This window comes from Chinchilla lanigera, unplaced genomic scaffold, assembly GCF_000276665.1.
Source record: "Chinchilla lanigera isolate Chin_1 unplaced genomic scaffold, ChiLan1.0 scaffold00004, whole genome shotgun sequence".
Lineage (NCBI taxonomy): Eukaryota > Metazoa > Chordata > Mammalia > Rodentia > Chinchillidae > Chinchilla > Chinchilla lanigera.
The window spans coordinates 36,011,724-36,035,851 of NW_004955405.1; the positions used below are offsets into that span (position 1 = coordinate 36,011,724).

A 24,128-nucleotide genomic window follows, 5' to 3' on the forward strand; every position below is an offset into this window, starting at 1 on the left:
TGATCCACCTCAGTGGTCCTTACAGCCTTCTGCCATATGACTGGAATGATAATGGAAATGAGTATTCATGAAAGAGTGTAAGGCCTTAGAGCTTGAAGCACAATCAGGGCTTTCGATGTGACCAAAGATGATTTTGGGGTCGAGATAGAGTGGAACAAAAGTAACATGCTGAAATACAGGAGTCCTGCGGAAGGGTTATTTGAGCAGCTTTCCCTCCAGTACAGTTTAAGGAAAGAATGCCTGGTATCCACGGTGTGAATGAGCTGGATGCTGGGCATAGCGAACAACATAGTGGCCTTCCCAGCGCAATACGACCCTTTCCCGCCTTCACCCTCAGCAGCAATGTCTCTTTCTCATACACCTTAAGCTTCTGTGTACGCTTTCATTTGGAAAATGGGCCCAAGGCGGAAGAAAAGGTATTAAAGCATTCCAGACTCATGGAACAACAAAGTGAATACTTGCCGTTAGATGGTTATTATCCTGGCAAGAAACTTGGTTTTGCCTAGTGCCAGAGCCCAAAGCACCAGACCGACAACGTTAGAGCTTGAGGCATAAATGCTTGGGAGTGGAGCAGTGGACAGCATTTACTGAGCACGCACACTAGATACTTCGCTGTGTACGTCACATGATTATTTCCTTTGATATGCACAGTAACCCTTCCAGGTGCATCTGTTATCACCATTTCACAAACAGGCAAAGTGGGGCTTAGAGATATGCTGTCCAGTGTCACCAAGCCAGAGAACAGAAATACTGGGACTAGGAGTCAGACATCTGTCTGTCTTCAAAGCCTGAGCTATTGACCATTAATGTGTATGTCTATTGAACATCAGCATCAAACATTTTGAACTTGTTAATTTTCTTATACATGGAAACACAGTAATTTAAAAAATTGAAACTGTTACACCTTTCAAAATGATACATGGAATAGATATAAGCAAGGATGCTCTGATTGAAGCAAGAGCTGAGGAATATAGAGGTATTTTCTTTGTTTCTCACTACTAATGAGGCATCTGAGTCCTGTTCCTCGTGAGTCATCTGTAGGAAATCTGTAAGTTCCTTTGAGCATATTCTGGAAATTAAAGCCTTCGAAGGAAGGGCATCAAAGGTAGAATTAATAATATTCTATATCCGTTTATTGGCCTCACATAGAGAATATCAATCATTTGAGAAAGCACAATTGAAGTATTTTATATTTTAATTCCGTAAGTTTTAAAACATTTATAAAAATTGTGACAGCATTTGGTTTAAAAAGATTGTACAATTTATCTATTATGATTCTTATACTCTTGACTTTGTTGTTTGAAGTGTATTATGCTGAAATTTACAAATTTAAGTCGACCTTATTGATAGTATAATAGGACTTCTGGGTATTTTATGTACATTTGATTTCAATTGTTTATAAAAATGATGGTAATGACTCTTTTTTTAAAACAGGGATTGCTTGGCATTTTGTACAGAACCGGTTTTTGCGAGTTTAGCCAACGTTCTTGGTAACTGGGAAAATCTACCTTCCTCTATCTCTCCAGACATTAAGGATTATAGGCTTTATGATGTGGAAACTAAATATGGTTTGCTTCAGGTGGGTATTTTTATTCAACATGTAAAAAAAAAATTAAAAAAATTTTTTCTGGCTATTTCAAACTTTTCGATATGAACTAGTTTGTATAAACCTTCAGTTTTTGCCAGTAATTTGAAAATTATTTCTATGTTCTAGAATTGTTTTTGCAGTTTTTTGTTAAATTTAAATTTGTATTTAAAATGCAAACTTGGTTTGTATTTTTAAATATATTGAATTGATAACATTAGTAACCTTTGAAGAAGAGCACTTATTGGCTGGTGGATGGGCAGGGTTCTTTTTTAATTTTAAACTATGTAAATTCCTTTTATAAACAAAACATTAAGTTTTGTTGAAATAAAGTTGAAATAAAGAAACATTTAGGGCCAGGTGTGATGCCATACCCCTGGTATCCCAGCACTCCTGAGGCTGAGACAGGAGAATTGACTTGAGCTTGAGGTCAGCCTGAATTGTAGAGTGAGACGCTGTCTCAAAAAAAGAAACAAACGAAAAAGAAGTACTTAGTAAGAGTGAAATACAAAAAAAAAAAAAAAAGAGTGAAATACATATGACACCTCCAAGGAATTTAGTACATATCAAGAGATATTGTTAGCCTTTATATAAACCTACTTTTTCAGATTTACTTTCTCTGCTTACCAGAATAATATCTCCTACTCCACAGACAGATTTATACAGTAGATTCTGATTTCCTTGGATATAGACATCATTTTATTTTTTAACAGCATTATTAATACATATTTGACATATAGTAAACTGCATATAGACAAAATATATAGTCTTCTAAGTTTGACATACCTCTGAGAATATTACCAAAGTCAAGGTAATACATATATCTATCACCCTCAACCCTTTTTTATATTCCTTGTAATTCTTTCCTGCTGTTCCTTTCTGTTTCTTAATTTTCTTGTCCCAGAAAATTGATGACCTGCTTTCTATTGCTGTAGATCAATTTGCATTTTCTATAATGAAAAAAATGGAATGCTGACTTAATTCTTTAAAAATTACTGCTTTTTTATTTTTGTGTGTGTGTTTTTGAGACAGGGTTTCACTGTGCAGTTCAGGCTGGCCTTGAGCTCACTTTGTGGCCCAGGATGGCCTCAAACTTGAAGTGATCCTCTTATCTCAGCCTCCTGAGTGCTGGGATTACAGGCATGCACCACTATGCCTAGCTTGCTTGCTTGCTTGCTTGCTTGCTTGCTTGCTTGCTTCCTTCCTTCCTTCCTTCCTTCTTTCCTTCCTTCCTTCCTCCCTTTCTTTCTTCCTTCCTTCCTTCCTTTCTCTCTCTCTCTCTGTCTCTCTCTGTCTTCCTTCAGTGTGTAAGAAAATGGAAAATGCTGGATATTGACATTCAGTAGACGTATATAGTAATGATGGGTCTGAAGTTATAGCTCAGTGTGGTTTTGATTTGCATTTCCTTAATGATTAGTGACTTTAAATATCTTTTTATGTGCTGTGGGTGCTGTGGAGATGCATCTGACCATAGTCCTTTGTTCACTTTTGCATAAGTTTGTTTTGTTTTGTGCATTTTTGAGTCATAAGATTCTTTGTATATTCGAAATATCAAGTCTGTATCAAATACGTGCTTTTCTCCCGTTCTGTGGGTTGCTTTTTCACTCTATTGATTGTGTTCTTCAAGGCAAAGGATTTTTTTTATTTTGATAGTCTGTTTCATATACTTTTTCATTTATTACTTGTGATTTTGGTGTCAGATCTAAGAAGTCATTGCCAGGCCCAGTGTAATGAAGCTTTTCCTCTATTTTTCTTCTAACATTTTATGGTTTTCAGGTCTTAGGTTAGGTTTTTGAGCCAGTTTGTATTTTTCCTCCCTTCTTTTGTGCTTGGGATTGAACCAAGGGCTTTGCACATGCAGAACATGCACTCTGCCCCCCTGAGTTAATGTTTATAAATGGTAGAAAGGTCCAGCTTCATTTTTTTATAAGTGGCTATCAGTTTTTCCAGAACCATTTGTTGAAAAATCTGTCCTCTTCCATTGAATGGTTTTTAAAAAATAATTAATTAATTAATTAATTTTTTGAGACAAGGTCTTACTATGTAGTCCAGGCTGGCCTTGAACTCACTATGTAGTCTAGGCTGGCCTCGCACTAACAGCAATACTCCTGCTTTAGCCTCTGAGTGCTGGGATTACAGCACTGAATGGTTTTAGTACTCTTGTGAAAAATCATTTTATCATATATAAAGAATGTGATTGTGGGATCCTAATTCTATCCCATTGGTCTGCATGTCTGTCTTTATGCTAGTACCAGCCTGTTTTGATTACTGTAGCTTTGTAGTAAGCATCTGAATTTTTTTCCAACTATAAAATGTTTCCAAAGATTAACTAAGATAATCACATAAAAACATCTACCAAATCAAGAGACTGAAACACATAGTAAACTTAGGTTTTTTTTTCCCACAGCGTATGATGGCAGGCACCTATAATCCTAGTACTTGGGAGGTTGAGGCAGGAGGATCACAACTTCAAGGGTAGCCTGGACTATATAGCAAGTACAAGGACAGCCTGGGTTATATAGTGAGACCAGTCTCAAAAACAAGAAGTTGGTATACCACAGTTCGAAGTAGTGTGTCAACTGTGACCTGTACAAGGCAGTCAGCTGCTCAGAGTTGCAAGGCTAGTAAGTCATGAAGTGGGGCAGGAGCCCAGATATGTTCTAGACTGTGTGGTACTTTTTACACTTTGGTTTGACAGTGAAGTTTTCCCCACTGTTGCTTAGATTGTCCTGGCAACTGAGAATATTTACACTTCCGCATTTGCGACAAAGTTTTACTGCTAGTTGATGTACAAAACTCTTACTGGGAGAACCAGTAGTAATTCTGATTTTTATGAGACATTTTATTGTTGCAATTGAAAGAGTTTTATTTAAATAACTTTACACTTACAGGTTTCGGAAGGATTGTCATTTTTGCACAGCAGTGTGAAAATGGTTCATGGAAATATTACTCCAGAAAATATAATCTTGAATAAAAGCGGAGCCTGGAAAATAATGGGCTTTGATTTTTGTGTGTCATCGACCAACCCTTCCGAGCAGGAGGTAACACTGCCCTCTTTCAGTTTTTAAAACCAGGGCAATTTGTGATTGGAATGCACTAGAGCATTTAGTGTAACCCTATTGGTGTGTACAAACAGACTGTGGGATACAGTACGATGTTTAAATTTACAGCTTTATAGAATATTTCTGGTGTTCCTTGAACCTAAATGTACTCTTCAGACCCTCAGTTCCATAGGAGTTTTTACTGTTACTTGAGAAAAAGATGCCAGAGTTAATTAAATTTGGTAACTATTGTGTTAAATAGGCTTTCTTTCCTTCAGGATTGCAGATACGCTAACTGCACTGTAAATACCTAACAACGTATCCCAAATTTACTGAATTTAATAATCTTCTGTAGGGTAGAAGAAGACCTTTGAGAGATGGCACTTGTTATTTTTCAGATGTTCACTAAATGTTGGTTTTTTGTTTTGTTTTGTTTTTGTCTTTTTGAGACAGGGTCTCACTGTGTAGTTCAGGCTGGCCTTGAGCTCACTTTGTAGCCCAGGCTGGTCTCAAAATCACAACGATCCTCCTGCCTCAGCCTCCCAAGTGCTGGGATTACAGGTGTGCGCCACCATGCCCGGCTGACTAAATGTTGCCTCTACTCAGTCCGTAAAACTTGAAGCCTGTATATCACAGAACATGAGCCAGACCTTTACCTGAATGTACTGCACACTGATAATTTACTTTCTGGAAGAGACTTTAGTAACCTCAGACTTGTAAGAGTTCTTAACCTCTCAGTTTATTGCATATATGTTCCAGATTTGTGGAGATTTAAAATTGAAGGTGGTAGTGGCATTTTTACTTGTGTGACTTAGTACGAATTTAAAGATAGATTACTATGGCTTGATAATGGTTTGCTTTGATTGAGATATTGAATCTATGTCATCTGTTTTTTGTCTTATGACAGCCTAAGTTTCCTTGTAAAGAATGGGACCCCAATTTACCATCATTGTGTCTTCCAAATCCTGAGTATTTGGCTCCTGAATACATACTTTCTGTCAGCTGTGAAACAGCCAGTGATATGTATTCTTTAGGAACTGTTGTGTATGCTGTATTTAATAAAGGGAAGCCTGTATTTGAAGTCAACAAGCAGGATATATATAAGAGTTTCAGCAGGCAGTTGGATCAGGTATTTGCCTGTTTATATTTGCTTGTGTTAAAATGTATTACAATTTCTTTGTTTTCTAAAATGCGGTCAGAAAATTCTTAGATTAGTGCCTCATTTCCATTTTGCATGAATTTACAGTTTGTATTACTTTAATAAAAATAATTTCTATATGTAATGAATCACTAGTTTAAGTTTGTTACTATAAGTTTAATCGTAGCATTTACTACTATGAATATTGAAAGATGGTCTAAAATGCTGGACATTTTGTTTAGGATTGGAAACAATTTCAAGTATGTATTAAAGATAAAGATATCTTGAAACAGAAAATTTAGCATTTTGTGCAGTCTACACTATTATAGACTATTAATATAAACATACATCTTTTAGAATAGTTTATATTTATGTTTAATGTTACCATTCTTTTGAATAGTTGAGTCGTTTAGGATCTAGTTCACTTACAAGTATACCTGAGGAAGTCCGTGAACATGTGAAACTGCTGTTAAATGTAACTCCAACTGTAAGACCAGATGCAGATCAAATGACAAAGGTGAGTTCACATGGACTTCTGCAGTAGCTGGTGGGACAAAGAAAATAAGAGAAAGGTTTAAAGTAGATTAAGTTCTTCTGAACCAAGATTTTAGTCATATTTAATTGTTAGCGTCTGTTTTTGAGCATATTAAATACACAACTTCTTTTACTCTTCAACAGCTAAATAATTTATGTACATAAGTGCGGTGATAGAAGAATTTCAAGTAAACAGTGCTAAGAGTCATAATTAGTTATGCAGACATTCTAGACTCTCAGAAAAGTCATAACCCTTTATTTCATTTGCATAAACATGGATTTAATAAATAACTAGTACTCTTTGTGCTTTCAAGATATTTTACTTAATCTTTCAGTCTTTCAGAGTTAAAAAAAAGTTGTTGCCCATCCAGCTCATAGGCAGTAATTCTGAATATTTGACTTTGGAAAGAAAAATAATTTTCTTATTATTTTTAGTAATTATAAATTTTATAATTACAATTCTTATAATTCTGCTTTTATTAAAGCAGTCTTCCATTTTGCTAAATGTTTCTGAATATTTTTTAACTATTATGGTAGTTTCAGATATGAGAAGTACTTTCAACTTAATGTTAATAAAAATAATTTATTTCCTTTTAGATTCCTTTCTTTGATGATGTTGGTGCAGTCACACTTCAATATTTTGATAGCTTATTCCAAAGAGATAATCTTCAGAAATCACAGTTTTTCAAAGGATTGCCAAAAGTTTTACCAAAACTGCCCAAGGTTTGTTGTTGATAAATTTCTTCCGATAATATTTTTAAATTTAAAGTTTACTTTGACTTACTGTAATAACTCACCCATTACTATAATACCTGACCAATAAAGTAATTTTTCCTCATGTACAGAAATGACTATAAAAGGCTGTAGACTAAATCCAAGAGGTTTGTTGTGGTCCCAAAATGAATAGGGTTTAAAAAAATGCGAAGGGCCAGCCTGTGTCAAGGCAGCAGTTGGACGTTCGATGTCAGAAGAGCGGTCTGTGGACTATCGCGGAGATGACTGTCTCAGCACTAGTTAGGGGTGCTTCTGTATTGATGTTAGCTTTCCCATGCCCTTTAGCTCTCCTCTGACGGAGCCAAATCGTGTGTGTGAAACAGTCTGAAAACTGTTGATGAATGCTAAAACTAGTACTTTCTGGTTGTAGAAGATTCCCAGGGGTTATCAGATAGCCATCAGTTGTCTACTTTTTTTTTTTAAAGAGGAAAAAAAAATAAAAGTAACAATAAAACAGTTTCAAAACAGGTTAGTAGGAGAGTTACAATAATTAATATATTGCATATTATTGTTTTCGTGAAACAATGAACAGTGTAGGACAGTGTTTAAATTGTGGTATGAATTGTAAATAATGAATTAGGAGAGATACATCAGTGAAGACTCAGGAAGGTTTCCTAAAACTGGGCCATATATCTCCCTTTATCGATGACATTCCCAGCTTAGCTGTTTGTCTTGGCATAGTTAGCAATAGCATCCCACTTTTCTCTTAAAAAGTGTACTGATGTTAACATAAATTATGTGGTCAGCTAACCTAAAGGGATTGGACACTTTATACTTCAGTGTTAATTCTAAAGACCTAAAGTAAATTTGGTTTTATGAAAACATTTTTGCCTTTCAGCGGGTCATCGTGCAGAGAATTTTGCCTTGTTTGACTTCAGAATTTGTAAACCCTGACATGGTACCTTTTGTTTTGCCCAATGTGTTACTGATTGCTGAGGAATGCACCAAAGAAGAATATGTCAAATTAATTCTGCCTGAGCTTGGCCCTGTGTTTAAGCAGCAGGAGCCAGTCCAGGTATGTGTAGGTATTTCGCATGTTTGTCTACTGTTATTCATGGTAATGACTACCGCTGAAACCAGAGTAAGTGAAGACAGCTTTTTAAAAATTCAGGTAAGTGTAGGAGACCTTTTATTAACTGGAAAACTATTTCGCATACATTCGAACCATTCCTACAATTAAAATTAAACTTTGCAGGTAATGTCTTCGGCTTTCTATAAGTTACAAATTGCAGTAAAATTTTGCATGTGCTGTACTGCTCTCACTTGACTATTGAAAGTTGCATGTTTGGGAAAAGAAATACCAATTTTTCTCTAGCACTTTTAAGTATTTTTGTTGGATTTGTTATTCCAATCTTTAAATTGTAGTTGATTTGTGATGGTTTGTTCTCTCTCTCTCTCTGTCTCTCTGTCTCTCTGTCTCTCTTTCTCTCTCATAAATACTTTCATTAGAAGAGGAAAATGCTTAGGACACCTTGAGGAAAACGCATGTATGTGCTCTAAGCGAAAAATCATTATTCTCTCATATGGACTGTATTATAGTATGTATTTGCCAGATTGAAGGCTGTCTTCAGTTTAAGAGCAGGGGAGTAACATGCCGGGATTTGAATCTGGGCTTCTTTATCTGTGTAGACTCGGATTAGTCATTACTATGTTAAGCTACCATTTCCTTATTTTTAAAATGCAAAGAGTTGTTGAGATGGCATGAAAATTTCTGGCATAGGGACCAGGGATTTGGTTCAGTGGTGCAGCGCCTGCCTGGCGAGTGTGAGGTCCTGAGCTCAAGTCCCAGCAAAAGAACTCCACACCATTTCTGGCACGGAATAGCTGCTTTGTGCTTTGCCGTAGTAGGGCGATAGCTTGTCATTCACCTATGAATTGTCTGGGGTATAAGCACTGTAGTCCTCCCTTTGGAGAGGGAGCCTGGAGGCAGTCTGTGGTCAGAGTTGCTAGGGGCCAGGGGAAGGACAGGGTGGAGCTGTGGGCTTTGAAACAGGAATCTCCTGAACCCTTCCAAGGGTCAGCATCAAGGGGGAAGTTGACAGAGTGACAGGTTCCCTACGCTATGCATCAATCGAGGTAGCACCCTAAGAAACCTATAGTCTGAATTCTTATTTGTCCCCTTTGGTGTATGTTTCTCCCTTAGTTGTTCAGTTAATAATTTCTCTTGAAAAAGTGTAATTGAGCCATGGCAGAACTATTCTGCATGAAGAGAAGGGGCAGTTTGTTCCTTGTGAGTTGGGTGTGTAGAGGCAGCCAGGTTAAAAACAATCAGGGACAGTTAGAAATGCTTCTTTGTACAGTTTCTCCTTCCAGAGCTTCTCGTTTCTTTCTTCTCCTCTCGAACTTTATAGAAGCTGAGTGATGGAATGTACTTCTTTAGAACACCTGACTTGGCTGCGCTCCAACTTTTATTTTTTTACACAGTAGCTTTCCATGTAGTTGGTTCTTGTGGATGAGTGGTAATTACTGTAGGTATGTGAGAGTGAGGAAATGAGTCTTTAAGTGATTAAACTGAGAGCAGTTATTAAATATGCTTCCAGAAATGTGAGAGACTTGATGTGTATGTTTTTGTCTTCCATGCCTTCAGGCGAGCAACATGGTGAGTGTCAACATATGTAACTTACTCCTTTGGAAAAAACTTTAAATTTTGGCATATATCAAATCTCTTAAAGATTCTAGGCCTTAACGCATGTTTTTCCTCTTTCAAAACAGATTTTGTTAATTTTCCTACAAAAAATGGATTTACTGCTAACCAAAACCCCTCCTGATGAGATAAAGAACAGTGTCCTGCCCATGGTTTACAGAGCACTAGAAGCGCCTTCCATTCAGATCCAGGTGCAGTGATTGATTTGTTTTTCTTTGATGATGATTTTGATTTTTAAAGCAGAAGAAAGAAGTAAAAACTTCGTAGGTTTAAGTCATAATGTTTTGTATGAAACTCAATAGTAAGTACATTTACTGATTTGGATTAATGATATAGTTATTAAAATGTCCGTGCTTAACTAAAGAGTCAGTTGATAAATGCATGTGTCATAAAGTAGACTTGTTGTTTTTATTTATTAGAAAGGTGCTAGTGTGGAGGAAAGTTTGATTCACTGTAGTTTGAATTGTTGTATTCTTCTTCCTGCTTTCTAAATGGATAATTATGATTGAAAAATTTAGAAGCTGAATGTACCTTTTTCTTATAAAAAGTTTATGCTTGGTAATTCATTTTCCTATTTAGAAATGCTGTTCCTTCTGTGGTGAAGTTTATTGGTAAGGCAAGGAGATAGGTAAGAGAATAATTTAATGTGACCCCCTCCCTCCCCAACTGGGTATTGAACCCATCTCCTTGCGCATACTAGGCAAGTGCTCTACCACGGGGCTACATCCCCAGACCACTGTGCCCATTCTTATAGTCCTGCTTTTGTTCCAGTAAAGGCGTCTTAAAATAACATACACTTTGCCAAACTGTTAGTTCTATAGTCTCTGCTGTTTAAATTCTGGGTCATTGGGCTTTCGGTCTGGAAAAACATTCTGGGTTGCTATTAAAACTTGTTTTTTTTTTTCCACTTTGGAAATACTTACTTCGTTTTTTTTGTACCAGGAATTGAACTCTGGACCTTGTGCTTGCCAGGCAGGTGCTTGTGCTGCCAAGCTGTATCCCTGGCCCAGAACATACTTAGGTTAAGAACATCTCCCCACACAAATGATTTCCTATTTAGAAAGCTAGTCTTTTTGCCAGGAAACAAACTGTAATAAAGAAAAACAAAGGGATTTCTTAAATCTTTCTCTTAATTTGAGCCTAATGTCACCTAGTTCAGGTACTTCATTGGCTTATTTCTGTTTTTGTTTACTAAGTATATTTAAGAGTGTGATGTTGACGTTAATTTTTTCACCTTCTAATTAGGCTGTGGGGTGAATGGGAAGATGTACAGTACTTAACCTCTACTTTGCATCTCTATCTGTGAGCTGTAATTATAGTCTCTTGAAACGTGCCACAGTTCCTGTATAGCCAACATGGTTTTATATTCAATAAGATTAAGGAGGAAAAAGGAGGTCGAGTGAGGTGAAAGGCCCTTTTCCTCCCCCAGAGTTTGGGCAAAGAGTGTCAAGCCAGTATTTTATTCAGGAAGTTAATACAGAGTTCAAATTGACTACTTCAACTTTGCTAAGTTTTAGAAACTAGCAATTCTAATTTCATTCAGTATAAATTTTGGTCACCAATCTAATTAACCACTTTCATTAGTGCCTGGTGAGAGGACTCTGATAGAGTCAAAGCATATCCAAACATTTTTAAGAGTCCTGGGAAAAGGAAACAAGAATCTTTTCCTTAAGTTTCATGCAACTAGAAGGATAAAACTTCTTAAATTCATTTCTAAGTTGAAAATTTAAATTAATTAATGATTGCAAGAGTAGGAATAGAACCCAGCGATATCCCCAACCTCTTTACTTTGAGACAGGGTCTTGTTAAATGGTCAGGTTGCCCATGCTGGGCTCAAATTTGTGGTCTCTCTGCCTCAGCCTCCAGAGTGTTCAGATTGTAGTCATGAGCCACCACACTGGGCTCTAAATTGAAATTTTAAAAGTAAAGCTTGATTAGAAATATTTAAGATGCTAGAGATGGTTCTGAAAGATGCTTAGGAAAGTGGAAGATGGTGTGTAAAAGGTAGTATTCATAAATAGAAGCACTATAAACATGTACATTTGACGTCGTATTTTGAAATTACCTGCCTGTTAAATTAAACGTAGAAACTGTGTTCATTACCAGCACCAGTAATTATAGAAGTATCATTCAGCCTAGAATTTGCTGAGTACACTTCCTTGAGGTTTTATCTTTTCAATCTCCTGTTCTTAAATTCCTCATCCCGTTTCCTCTTAGGGAGAGAGCTGTGCCCTTAGCGAAGAGCTGCAGACTTTGTAGCCTCCTGCCCTGGGGGTGACTGCGCGGCACACCACCTCCCTGTTCTCTGTCTGGTCTTGAAGACTGGTCCTCCTTAAGGAGGCTTCTTTGGTAAAGGAACCCGGTGTCTCCCTGACTGCTAACTCTCGCCTGTTCCCTCATTTGTGGAAAGTCGTCCCTTAAAAATAGCTTGTGGTTTTTAAATCTGTTACGTGTTTCTTATTTCTGTTTGACGAAGACTTACGAGGTATAGTGCCATATTTCAGTACATTTACACAGTGTATAATGATCAGATCAGTGCGATTGGCAAATTGCCACTTCAGACATTTGTGAGTTCTTTATAGTAAGAACATTCAGAATCTTCATACAAGCTATTTTGAAGTATTAAGTTTTGGTTCTTTTTTTTTTTTTTTTTGTCTTTTTGAGACAGGATCTTGATATGCAGTTCAGGCTGGCCTTGAGCTCCTTTTGTAGCCTGGGCTGGTCTCGAACTCACAATGATCCTCCTCCCTCAGCCTCCCAAGTGCTGGGATTACAGACGTGTGCCACCATGCCTGGCTGAAGTATTAAGTTGATGTCAACCATAGTTACCCTGCTGTGCCATACAACATTAGGAGTTCTTCTTTTTTCCTTTTATTTTATTGGAACATTTTATACATAGTGATAACACTCACCATAGGGAATTTATGCCTGTACGTGGTATATCTTGCTTCTTTTTTCCCATTCCCATTCCCTCCCTTCAGTCCCTCTTCTCTTTATTTACAAAAGCTTTGCTCAGTTTTTTCCTTGTCCCTGCTTTTCTTCTCCCCCTTTTCCTCTTCTCATTTGAACATTTTCTTTCCATTTCCGAATATCTGTTAATGGGTTCTTATTTACACTTTCAATTTCTCACACCAGAGAAACCATGGGATGTTTACATGTGTGTCCGATTTATTTCACTTAAGCGTATGTTCTCAAGATGCATCCATTTACCTAGCAGTGTCTCAAGCTTATCCTTCTTTACAGTAATATTCTTCCTACCCAGCTGCGTCTCTGTACTCACTCACCATTCCTCCCTCTACTTCAATCCTAGGTTCCAGTAGCCACTATTTTTAACTTCTGTGAGATCAACTTTCCAGCTTTCACATATAAGTAGGAGCCTGCTGTATTGGTCTTTGAATGCTTCATTTATTTCACTTGACATAACATCCTGCAGTTCTGCCTGTGTTGCTGCAAATAACAAGACCTAGTTCTTTCTTCATGGCTGAGCTGTCTCTCTCTCTCTCTCTCTCTCTCTCTCTCTCTCTCTCTCTGTGTGTGTCTCTCTGTCTTCCTCTTCATTCGTGTATTGACGTACAGCTGTGTTTCTGTTTCTTGGCTGTTGTGCGTAGTGCTGCAGTGAGCTCGTGCTTGAAGGTAGCTCTTCAGCACACGGATTTCAGTTGCTTCGGCGATGTATCCAAGAGTGAGATCACTGAGTTATATTTCAGTTCTAGTTCTAGTTCTTTCAAGATGCTCTGTATTGTTTGCCGTAATGCCTGTAACAAATTACAGTACTACTATCAGCGCATGAGAGTACTAATTTTACCATATCCTTGCCTGTAGCTTGTATTTCTTTTTCTTTTATTCTGTTACCGGGTTTGAACTCAGGTCTGGGGTTATAGGTGTGCACCACTACCCTCAGCTACTTGTAACTTGTCTTTTATGTTTTGTGTTTTTAGTCTTTAGAGACAGGATCTTGCTATGTAATTCAAGCTGGCCTTCAACTCACTCTATAGCCCCTCAAGTGCTGGGATTACAGGCGTGTGCCACCGCTGCTGGCTTAACTTGTATTTCTTACCCATGAATTATATCACTCACATAATTTTTATAGTTCTGAGTAGATACGTCACCTTTTAGAAATTTCAGGATATTTTGAATAAAAAACGTGCCAGTATTTTGATAATTGATTCTTACGTAATTCTTTTCTATTGCATACTATAAATACATGACTTCAAGTTTGCCTGGTATCATTAGTAGCTTCTTTCCTGATAGACATTTGTGCTTCCTTTCCCTCCGTAGTCTCTTCTTCTGTCGTTTTGAATAGCATGTGCTAGTTATTATGATCTAGGATAACTTCTTATTTTTTTGAGTCTGTTGTGTTTTTTTGGAGACCGTGTCTTGCTGTGTTATCCAGGCTCAACCTCCTGGGCTCAAGGGAACCGCCTACTCAGCCTCTTGGAAGTGCTGGGACTACAGGCGTGAACCACTGTATCTGACTTTGTGATCTAGTGTGAATAAGATTTTCTGAACCCTTTCATTCATTTGTGAAACTGAAAAATGATTCTAGCTCTTTGTTTTTGAAAGAATTGTGAAAAGACCAAATAATATAACATATGTGGAAGTCTGTTTTAAACTATTTTACAAATTAGCGTACAAATACAAAATGCTTTTGAATGTGTGAAAGGATGAGAGGATCTTTGTCAAAGATTGATCCATTTTGTTTTTTTAATAGGAGCTCTGTCTGAATATCATTCCAACCTTTGCAAATCTTATAGACTACCCATCCATGAAAAATGCTTTGATACCAAGAATTAAAAATGCCTGTCTGCAAACATCTTCCCTTGCTGTAAGTACTTGCATATTACTAATTTTTGTTTTTCTTCCACTTCTCAGTAGTTTAAGCTATCCCTCATTGTTTAATAACCCTATTATATTTTGCTCATATAGTCGTCTTGGCTATAACTTGTGTATAGTTAATGTACTATAAAAGCCATCTGTAAGTTTTTCTGATACTTTACAATTCTGCATCCTTTATTTTACTCCCTGGTCCCTGACTTTTACTGCTTCAGTAGAAATATTTTTCTTAATCCTTTTCTGCTTTAACTCACAATTTACTTTGTTGTTTCAAAATAATAGAGTTTAATTTGATATATAAGCCTAAAATCTTTGTAAATAGCTTCCTTTTATAAATTGCCTTCATTTTTAGCTATTGGTTTTTAAATTTCTCATCTCCCACTTAACTATTTTTAGAAAAGTAGACTGCAATAAAACAGTCTACTGTTTATATGAGTGTGAGTGGGGGAAATAGTTGTACAAAATATGAAGATTAAAAATAGTTGTTTCCTTTGAATGCAAAATTTTATTTATTTTATTTTAATATTTTTATTTTTTTTCCATTTTTTGAGACAAGGACTTGCTATGCAGTTCAGCTGGCCTTGAGCTCTCTTTGTAGCCCAGGCTGGTCTTGAACTCTCAACGATCCTCCTGCCTCAGCCTTCCAAGTGCTGGGATTACAGGCATGCACTGCCATGCCCGGCTAAATGTAAAATTTTAACCCTGAGTTAAAATAATCAAAAAGGTAGAGTAAATAACATAGTTTGCATTATCTTACACTGAGGCCAGTGTACATCCCTAACTTTTCTGTAACATTAAATCTAAGAGTTTATCACATTGATATTTCTGTATGGAAGTAATACTAAATACTTCCTTCAAAATAACAGCGTTTAAACAGACAGGCATGTCTTTCCTTTGCCTGACCAGTTCTTTATGTTGATGTTTGATAATGAGCATATTATTACTAAATTTGCATTTTGTAAGCGTTTCTTCTTTGGAAATCCCATTATCTTCGTTTGGTGGATTGTGACTTTCAGTGAAAATAGAATGAAAGGCTAAAGCACTGTGAGTGGTGTGAGTTTACTTTATAGCCGTCCTAAACCATTGCTGGTCACGTTTTTGGTAGCAAGGCTCTCAGAGGTGAGACCTGAGACCAAAGTAGGAAAAGAGGTGGAAACGAGCAAGCATGGAGTGAGGTGAAGTCAGGAACCATGAGTTCTTGTTCTGATCTTGTAACTCACTGCCCCTGTGGCCTTGAGAAAGTCTGGTGCCTCTCTGAGTCTCTTTCATACCATTATTTAATGGATGTGAAACACCGTCCTTTAAATTTTTCTAATTTTATGATTTTCAGAAAATGGTAATGGTTTGCAGCTTAAAATTCAGTTTTCAAAATGCCGTTTCAGAGATGTTATAGTATTCCTTACTTTATGGCAGTGTAGATTTATTTTAGCATACATTTTCTTTTTTTTGAGACAGGATCTCGCTATACAGTTTCTGTTGGACTTGGACTCACTGTGTAGCCCAGGCTGGCCTTGAACTTGTGGTGATCTTCCTGCCTCAGCCTCCCCAGTGCTGGGCTTACAGGTGTGCACCGCCACTCCTGTCCGTTTTTTTTTTTTTTTTTTTTTGAAACAGGGTCTTGCTATGTAGTTCAGGCTGGCCTTGAACTCACAATGTAGTCTAGTCTGGCCTGGAACCTGTGGCAGTCCTCCTGCCTTAGCTTCTTGAATGTGGGATTACAGGCATGCACCTGGCTAGCATACATTTTCTTGAAGCACACGTTCAGTGCTGACGATGTGCGCAGGGCTGTGTAGAGGTAGGAAGCATAAACACTTAAGTGATCTGCATTAATGCTCGTTGAGGTTTGTGCCTGTTCTAAAGTTGCTAACCGGCACTTAAAGATACCTTGTTTACAAGGAATTGGAATGAGTGCGTTTAGATGTAACTGTAAAATTAATTTGCATTTTAGGTTTTACTTTCCAAGTGCATTTTAGATATGAACTTTAGTCCTGCTATTTGCCCCAGTGGCAAATATGTATTTCTAAATTGCATGTACAAAACTTACTCTCTAAGGATCAAACATTCTAATTAGGAAATTCTTAAAGAAAGAAATGAGTTATACTCTTAAGAGCTATATTTATACATGACACACATGACTGACAGACAGACTTTTTATTCATTTATTGGCTTTTTGAGCCAGGATCTTGCTGTATAGTTCAGGTTGGCTTTTTTTTTTGGTACCAGGAGTCAAACTCAGGACCTTGTGCTTGCCAGGCAGGTGCTGCACCGCAGAGCTGTATCACCAGCTCTTCAGGCTGGCTTTGACCTTATGGCAGTCCTCCTGCCTTAGCCACCTGAGTGCTGGGATTACAGGTGTGTATTACCATACCCTGCAAAAAGAACTAAGTTTTATATATTGTACAAGAAAATAACATTAAATCAATATTTTAATTTTCAGTTTCCCATACATACATCGAACTAGAGGCAGCAGTTCATTTGTGTGTGTGTATGTTGCGGGGATGCTGGGGGTTGAACCCAGGGCATTTACACTCAGCTGCATCCTAGCCCTTGTTTAATTTTTTATTTTGAGACAAGGTCTCATTAAGTTGCCCAGGCTGGGCTTGAACGTTGGATCCTCCTGCCTTAGCCTTCCACAGTGCTAGGATTACGGGTGTGTGCCATCAGGCCTGGCTTCCTTTTATAGAGCTGATTGTGAGAATAAATTAAGCCTTCTGGTAGCATTTTGAATTTACATTTCCTGTTTAAATTTCAGAAAACGGTTCACTTTTTTTCAAATATGGAAAATTCATTTTTCCTATAGAAATATGGTACAGTTTTAACCAGCCAAATTATTTTCTACCTTTCTTAGAGTCCCCCCCTGTTTTTAAACTAGAGTTTTCTTGGTATATTGGTCCTGACTTAAAAGGGTATTCAGTCTTAACAACTTCCACCTAAAAAGTAGGTATAGGGCTTCACATATTTATCAAAAGCCAAGTGAATGTACAATTTTTGAGGAGAGTTTTTAAATGTCTGTTTTCCCTATTAAAGATATATTTAGAAGTAGAAAACTTTGTGTTAGGCAAATACAGATAATGTCAAATGTTAAAATATTCAGTTTAAGAACTATCTGAATCTGAGTTAAAGAAATATTGGAATCTCTGTGAAATTGGTCAGTTGAGGAGGAGAATGTATTCTTTTTTATAAAATTAATAAGTTCCCAAAGGAATGTTCTTTGTAAATTCATGTATAATTAAAGCTTCTCAATCCTACCACTTTGCTTAAAATACTACAGAATTGAAGTCATTCCTTGTATTTAACTAATTAGTGTCTTGGTGAAACAGTTATAAATTCTTTCTGAAGCAAGTCAGGGAAGTTAGTGAAACTCCTGTGTTACTAAAGCATGGATTCAAAACTTATTCTTGAAATTGTAGCATATATATATATATATATATATATATAGAGAGAGAGAGAGAGAGAGAGAGAGAGAGAGAGAGAGAGAGATAGATTAAATTTACACGTACATATTTTGCTCTGGGTTACAAAGAGTTTACATCACTAATGGATGATTGTCTCTTTTAATAGGTTCGTGTGAATTCCTTAGTGTGCTTAGGGAAGATACTGGAATACTTGGATAAGTGGTTTGTGCTTGATGATCTCCTGCCCTTCTTACAACAGATTCCATCCAAGGAACCTGCAGTCCTCATGGGGATTTTAGGTAGCTGAAAGCTTCATGTCATTTGCTACTACTTTATTGTTTCACAATTGTGCAAATATATTTTCTGGTCTATAAAGCCATTATTCTTCTTACGTATATAACATTCAGAAATTGAAGAATGATGGGATAAATGTAAGTTTTCTCTTTATTGATTTAGGCAAAAGCAGTAAAAACATGGACATTTATTAAAAAAAAGATAATTAGGAAACATAGTTTCATAAATGTCATGACAGCATAGTTTCCCCCATAACAGGTACAGGTAAGGGAGGCAAACAGAACTACTTGAAATGTTGATGCCAGTCTTAGTAATAATACCTGATATTTATTTGGTACTCAACTTCTAAGAGGTAAAGCATTTTCTCTGTCCTTCCAATCCAGTGAGATAGGAATTATTTTGTTTTAAAACAAGGAAACTGAGGCTCGTGCAGGTGGTATAAGTTACTCAAGATCATACAGCTGGTAAGTGGAAGAAGAGCTTTGTCTTGGTTACTTTTTCTCTCCTTGCTGAGACAAAATACCTGATGCCCAGGATTAAGGAAGGAAAGGTTTATTTAGCTCACAGTTGGTGGAGGTTTCAGTCCATACTCGGCTGGCTCCAAGGCACAGTGGTATGTGGCAAAAGCGGGAGGGGGGGCTCTTTTCCCCTTTTTTATTGTATGCTGGCTATCCACCCACGCCCACACCATCTCCTGCCCTCCTTTTGCACAGATTCAGATGTAGAACTGCTGACACTTAGCCAAGCTTCTAGACTCCTCAAGTTGATACAGTGTATCAGCCCTAACAAGCTTATTTTAAAAATTTAGATATATTTGAGTCTTAACCAGTGTATTTCACTACTGATATGCTAAAGTATATTAGCTTTTTGTACATTCTGTGCTATCAGCAAATTAAAATTACTCTGTCAAGAAACTCTGAAATTGCTGGGTGTGGTGGCACACACCTATAATCCCAGCACTCAGGAGGCTGTGGCAGGAGGATCATTGCAAATTTGAGATCACCCTAGGCTACAAAGTGAGCTCAAGGCCAGCCTGAGCTGCATAGCAAGACCCTGTCTCAAAATGACAAAAAAAAAAAAAAAAAAAAAAAAAAAAAAAAAAAAAAAAAAAAAAAAGAAAAAGAAAAAGAAAAAGAAAAAGAAAAAAGAGAGAAGAAAAAAAGAAAGAAACTCTGAAATTGTTCATAGGTATTTAAAGCAGTAGAAGTCCAGTCTGAAAATGCCACTGTCTTTTATGCCAGTAGAAACAGATGTAACTGTAGGAAGGACAAAAGGATTAACAGTTGTGTTCTTGCTAAGTTTGAGGGTCTCCATTTTATGTATGTTTGGGTTTTTGAGAAGTGTCGTGCCAACCTTGGACTCTGTGCAGCCCAGACTGCCTGGCTGAGCCTCCTGAGTGCTGAGGTTTCTGGCATGCACCACCATTCCAGGCTGAGGTTCTTGATTTACTTTGAAGGAGAAACTGTGTTATACATATCTGTATCTTAACATCTGCTGTAGTGCACAGTTTATATAAAGCTCTTAGTAACTACTGTAGGAGTGATGAACACGTATTTACTGTGGATCTCTCTTGGATGGAGAACTCTTCGGATGTGGTTTGAATCTTCTGTGCTCTAAGAAGTTTGTGTTCTTAAGCAGAAGTTTGGCAGAGTAGAAGAAAGCTGCTGCTGCTTTTTTTTTTTTTTTTTGTCTTTTTGAGGCAGGGTCTCGCTATGCAGTTCAGGCTGGCCTTGAGCTCACTTTGTAGCCCAGGCTGGTCTCAAACTTATAATGATTCTCCTGCCTCAGCCTCCTGAGTGCTGGGATTACAGGCATGTGCTGCCACACCCAGCTCACTCTAGGGTTTTTAAAACCAAAAAGTATTGAGCATAGTGCCCAGCAAATAAACATTCAGTAGGTGTTAAATAAAGTAATTGTTTGAATATGTAAGTTGTGTACATTTACAGAAATGGTAGGAGGTGGTGTGTTCCCATGCTTTGGATTATTTCAAAACACTTAAAATACAAGTGTTCAGAGAATGCCAAGCTTTCTCCCAAGCAGCTTACCCAGGGAAGAGTGTGGGAGAGAGTGGGTGTAGCAGGGGAGGTCTTAATGTTGGAGCACATAGGTGAGCTCTAGGAAAGGGTCTCGTGGAGTTGAATAATTACTAAGTTTCAAACGTGCGGAGTGTATTTGCTGCAGAAGTGAGTAAAGTGTAGGTCCTATATTCTCTCCTGTACTTCCGTTGTGCTGCACTGATGATCAGAATATCTCAGGGTGTCTGTTAAATCGCAGTGTCATATCTTGTCACGTTCTTTTCCACCAGGTATTTACAAATGCACTTTTACTCATAAGAAGTTAGGAATTACCAAAGAGCAGCTGGCTGGAAAAGTATTGCCTCATCTCATTCCCCTAAGTATTGAAAACAACCTTAATCTTAATCAGGTAGGAGTATTTTGGGGTTTATGTAATTTATTCATTTGTTTTCTTGGCATTTTTAAATAAATAGTATACTGCACATAAAAATTGCTAAAACAAGGAAAAATACGAGTTAAATGAGGAAAGTTTGTGGAGTGGAAGTATAGATTATCTCTTTGGGAGATGGTCATTTTACCGGATGTTGAAAGATGTGTAGCACTTGGGGTGACTTTAAATTAGGGCAGGGAAGCCAACATGACAGTTGTGGACTGTGTTTGCTATATGTTGCTATGTAACACGTCATTACAAACTCTGTGTTTTAAGGCAGCACGGCTGGAGTGCGCTGCAGTTCCTGCGGGCCGGCCGTGCCGGGGCGGCTCGGCTGGGTCCCCTGCTCAGTCAGTGTCTTGCGCTGCCCCGGGAAGAAGGCCCCTGTGCGGAGTGATCTGTTGCTACACTCAAGGGGCTCACGGCAGGACTTAGGTCTTCTGGGCTGAATCCAGCTAACACACCACAAGGTCTTCCTGCTCCTTGCTGTGTGTTAGCCAGCGCTAACGGTTCCCTGTCATGGGGTCCTCCAGAGTGACAGCTGGTTTTGTCACAGCCAGCAAGGCAGGCTGCCAGCAGGACTGAAGTTGGTCTCTTACAGCGTAATCAAGGCTGTGATACCCAGCTACCTTTGTCATAATTCTGTTGCTTTGAAGCTGGTCACACCTCTTTCTACCTTCAAAGATGAGAGATTATACAAAAATAGAAATAACAGGAGGAGGAGATAAGTAAGACTTGTCGGCCAAAGGGAAGAATAAACTCAGTTTAACAGATAGAGGAATAATGAGATAAAGTGAGTAGACTAGAATCGGTAGCCTGTCTGCGTTAGGTACTCGAACTTTTAAGATGCAGATGTTTGAGCATGGGGTAGCGAGGGCTCTACAACTACCGCAGAATTATCTCCCACACGCCTCTGCTGTGATTGTCACAGCTGTGTGCCTGTGCTTTCTTGAAGAGAACAAACTCCTCAAGAGCTAGTTCTTGTAGCTGATTCCCCCTTGGACACCCTCAGTCCTAGATCAGTGCTGGAAACAAAAACTGAAAGAAAACTTGAAAGTAACAAACAGTAAGCCCCTTCTGTTCACAGTAGGACTGACGTTTACTGAGAAGAGTTACTGTTCAGCGGAGAGTGTCAGGTGGGTAGGCAGGGAAGACGTAGAACTGGGGACTGAAAAGTGAAGTAGCACGATGAAGGAAGCAGAAGGCTGGAGTACACGCGCGTGCTTTGGGTGTGGGGAGAGTGCCGAGCGAGCAGAGTGGAGGTGGGCAGCCTGGCATTCCCTGAAGCGTGAGGTGAGCCTTGGGGAGGCCGTCCCGGGTTTGACACTGTCTGCGGTGGTAGGTGTGGGGTTGGGGTTAGAAAACTGGAGACAGTGACTACTGAGGGTGAATAGGAAATGCAGCTTTTGTCATTTGTATTCTTAGTTCTCATATTTCTGATTTTGGGTGTTTAAAAATATTATCAGGGGCTTATTTTGGGATGAAGTGGGCTATTTGAAGCATTGTATTTATTTTCTTCAGCTTTATAATTCTTGTAGGGCCTGTTTTTGTTGGAGAATTACTCTGAGTCCTGTCTTCTGGTATTCTATGGTGACTTAGCATGGATGTGGTGTGCCCTCCTCTTCATCTCATGGGCAGGACTTCTAATTCCAGATTGCCTGCTTCTGTCAGTTATGACTTAAAATAAGTATATTATACACAAAGTGAAAAAGATAGTCAATTTAGGAAAATGTTTTTTAACATTTGATTAAGAAACAGCAAACACTGCCAGGTGTAGTGGCTCACGCCTGTAATCCCAGCACTCGGGAGACTGAGACAGGAGGATCGTTGAGAGTTCGAGGCCAGCCTGGGCTACAAAGTGAGCTCAATATACAGCCTGAACTGCATAGTGAGACCGTGCTCCAAAAGGAAAGAAAAAAGAAACAGCAAATACCATGTAGCAATCATGGAAAAGCTTCTGATGTTTTTAGGAAGGGTTCCTAGCAACCCCCTAAACTGCATGATTGAGAAGGACCCACACAAAGCGAACTCGTGGCTGTGTACAACCCAGAATTGAGAAGGGGGAAACTCTGACATCCCACTGAGGAGACTAGGTGGAAGCTCCCAGCCAGAGTCCTCTTGGAGGGAATCCCGCGGGGTGGACTCAGTTCTCCGGGCATGAGCTGTGACCGCACGTGTGGAATGTGACAGCGGGGGAAACTAAGGAGAAACTCAGCGCCCGCTTTTTTACGGAGCAGACCAAGGAGTGCCCTGCCTATTCTCAGCTTGCAGACGCCCGAAGGGAAGCAGGTGTTCAGCGCAGGGCGCACTCTTCATACAAACAGCGCAGGCCCGAGGAGCTGCTGTTAGTTAAGAAGGGCAGCTTTCCTGACATTGAAGCTCCGGACACCAGCCGAGGCCTGCCTTCTAAACAGCCTGCCTTTAAAAACAGCAGTCAGGTGTGCCCTGTTAACTCTCTCCACAAGGCAGTACAGAGGCCTCGCACCAGCATAATGTTGAGCAGATGAAGCCAAACGTAGGAGAGGCGCTACCAAATGATTGCGTTTATCTAAAGTACAAAAGCGGCTAAATGAACCCCTGCTGCCTGAGGTCAGAACAGTGTTTCCTGTGGGGCGTGGGGCGGAGAGGCCCGCGGGGACACGGAAGCTCTGGGCTCCGTTGTGTTCTCCATCTGGCTGCCGGTTATGTGCTGTTGGTTCAGTTTGTGAGGTTTTTGAGCAGTGCACTTACACTTCTCTGTTAGTATGAGTAAGAGGTTTCCAAGTTTAATTAGCAGAAGTGTTGGTAAGCTGAGAAAGAGTTAGGCCTTTTGTTCTTCTTGGGACAGGGAGGAGCTGCCGCTGCAGGATGTGGGAGGCGGAGCAGTGAGAAGAACACAGGCTTCGGACACTGCATTCTCACTCTGGGAGCTTTTTTTTTTTTTTTTTGGTTTTTTGAGATAGGGTCTGGATTGGATTTTTTGAGATAGGGCTGGGATTATGGGCATGTGTCATATCAGGCTCTGAATTCTAACTCTGCTGTAGAAGCTTTTGAATGTTTCTGAGGAAGTTGCTTTATCTCTTGTTGAGCCCAAGTTTAAAATAAAAATATTAATACACCTATTCTGGAGAGTTGTGAAGATTAGTAAAATAGTGTCTGTATAAGAGGTAGAAGATTTGGGGAGAAGAAAGTGGTTTCTAGATTGTTCCTGGTGTCATTCATATAACTGGTTTTTTGGTTTTTTTTTGTTTTTTTGGTACTGGGAATTGATTTTATGACCTCGTGCTTGCCAGGCAGACGCTGTGATGCTGAGCTATATCCCTGGTCATATAACTTGTTTACAAAAACCCAGAAATAACATCAGAATTATCAGCAGTTACCCAAAGTTTAACCAAAGCTTACGGTACATTACGAAATAGTGTTAGGTATACTTTGTGAACTCTGTCTGAAAGTTGGATCATGTACA

At 38.6% G+C, this 24,128-nt stretch overlaps 1 protein-coding gene across 2 annotated transcripts in view; it reads left to right on the forward strand.

Moving 5' to 3' along the window:
• Positions 1-24,128, forward strand: part of Scyl2 (SCY1-like, kinase-like 2) — a 58,915-nt gene that overhangs the window by 27,057 nt on the left and 7,730 nt on the right. For both annotated transcript variants that reach the window (XM_005374529.2, XM_005374530.2), the window contains exons 4-13: positions 1,435-1,579; positions 4,477-4,626; positions 5,534-5,755; positions 6,165-6,281; positions 6,896-7,021; positions 7,911-8,087; positions 9,785-9,907; positions 14,428-14,541; positions 18,111-18,243; positions 20,544-20,662. In XM_005374529.2, the coding sequence (XP_005374586.1) occupies positions 1,435-1,579; positions 4,477-4,626; positions 5,534-5,755; positions 6,165-6,281; positions 6,896-7,021; positions 7,911-8,087; positions 9,785-9,907; positions 14,428-14,541; positions 18,111-18,243; positions 20,544-20,662 (1,426 nt within the window). The remainder of the gene's footprint in view (positions 1-1,434; positions 1,580-4,476; positions 4,627-5,533; positions 5,756-6,164; positions 6,282-6,895; positions 7,022-7,910; positions 8,088-9,784; positions 9,908-14,427; positions 14,542-18,110; positions 18,244-20,543; positions 20,663-24,128) is intronic.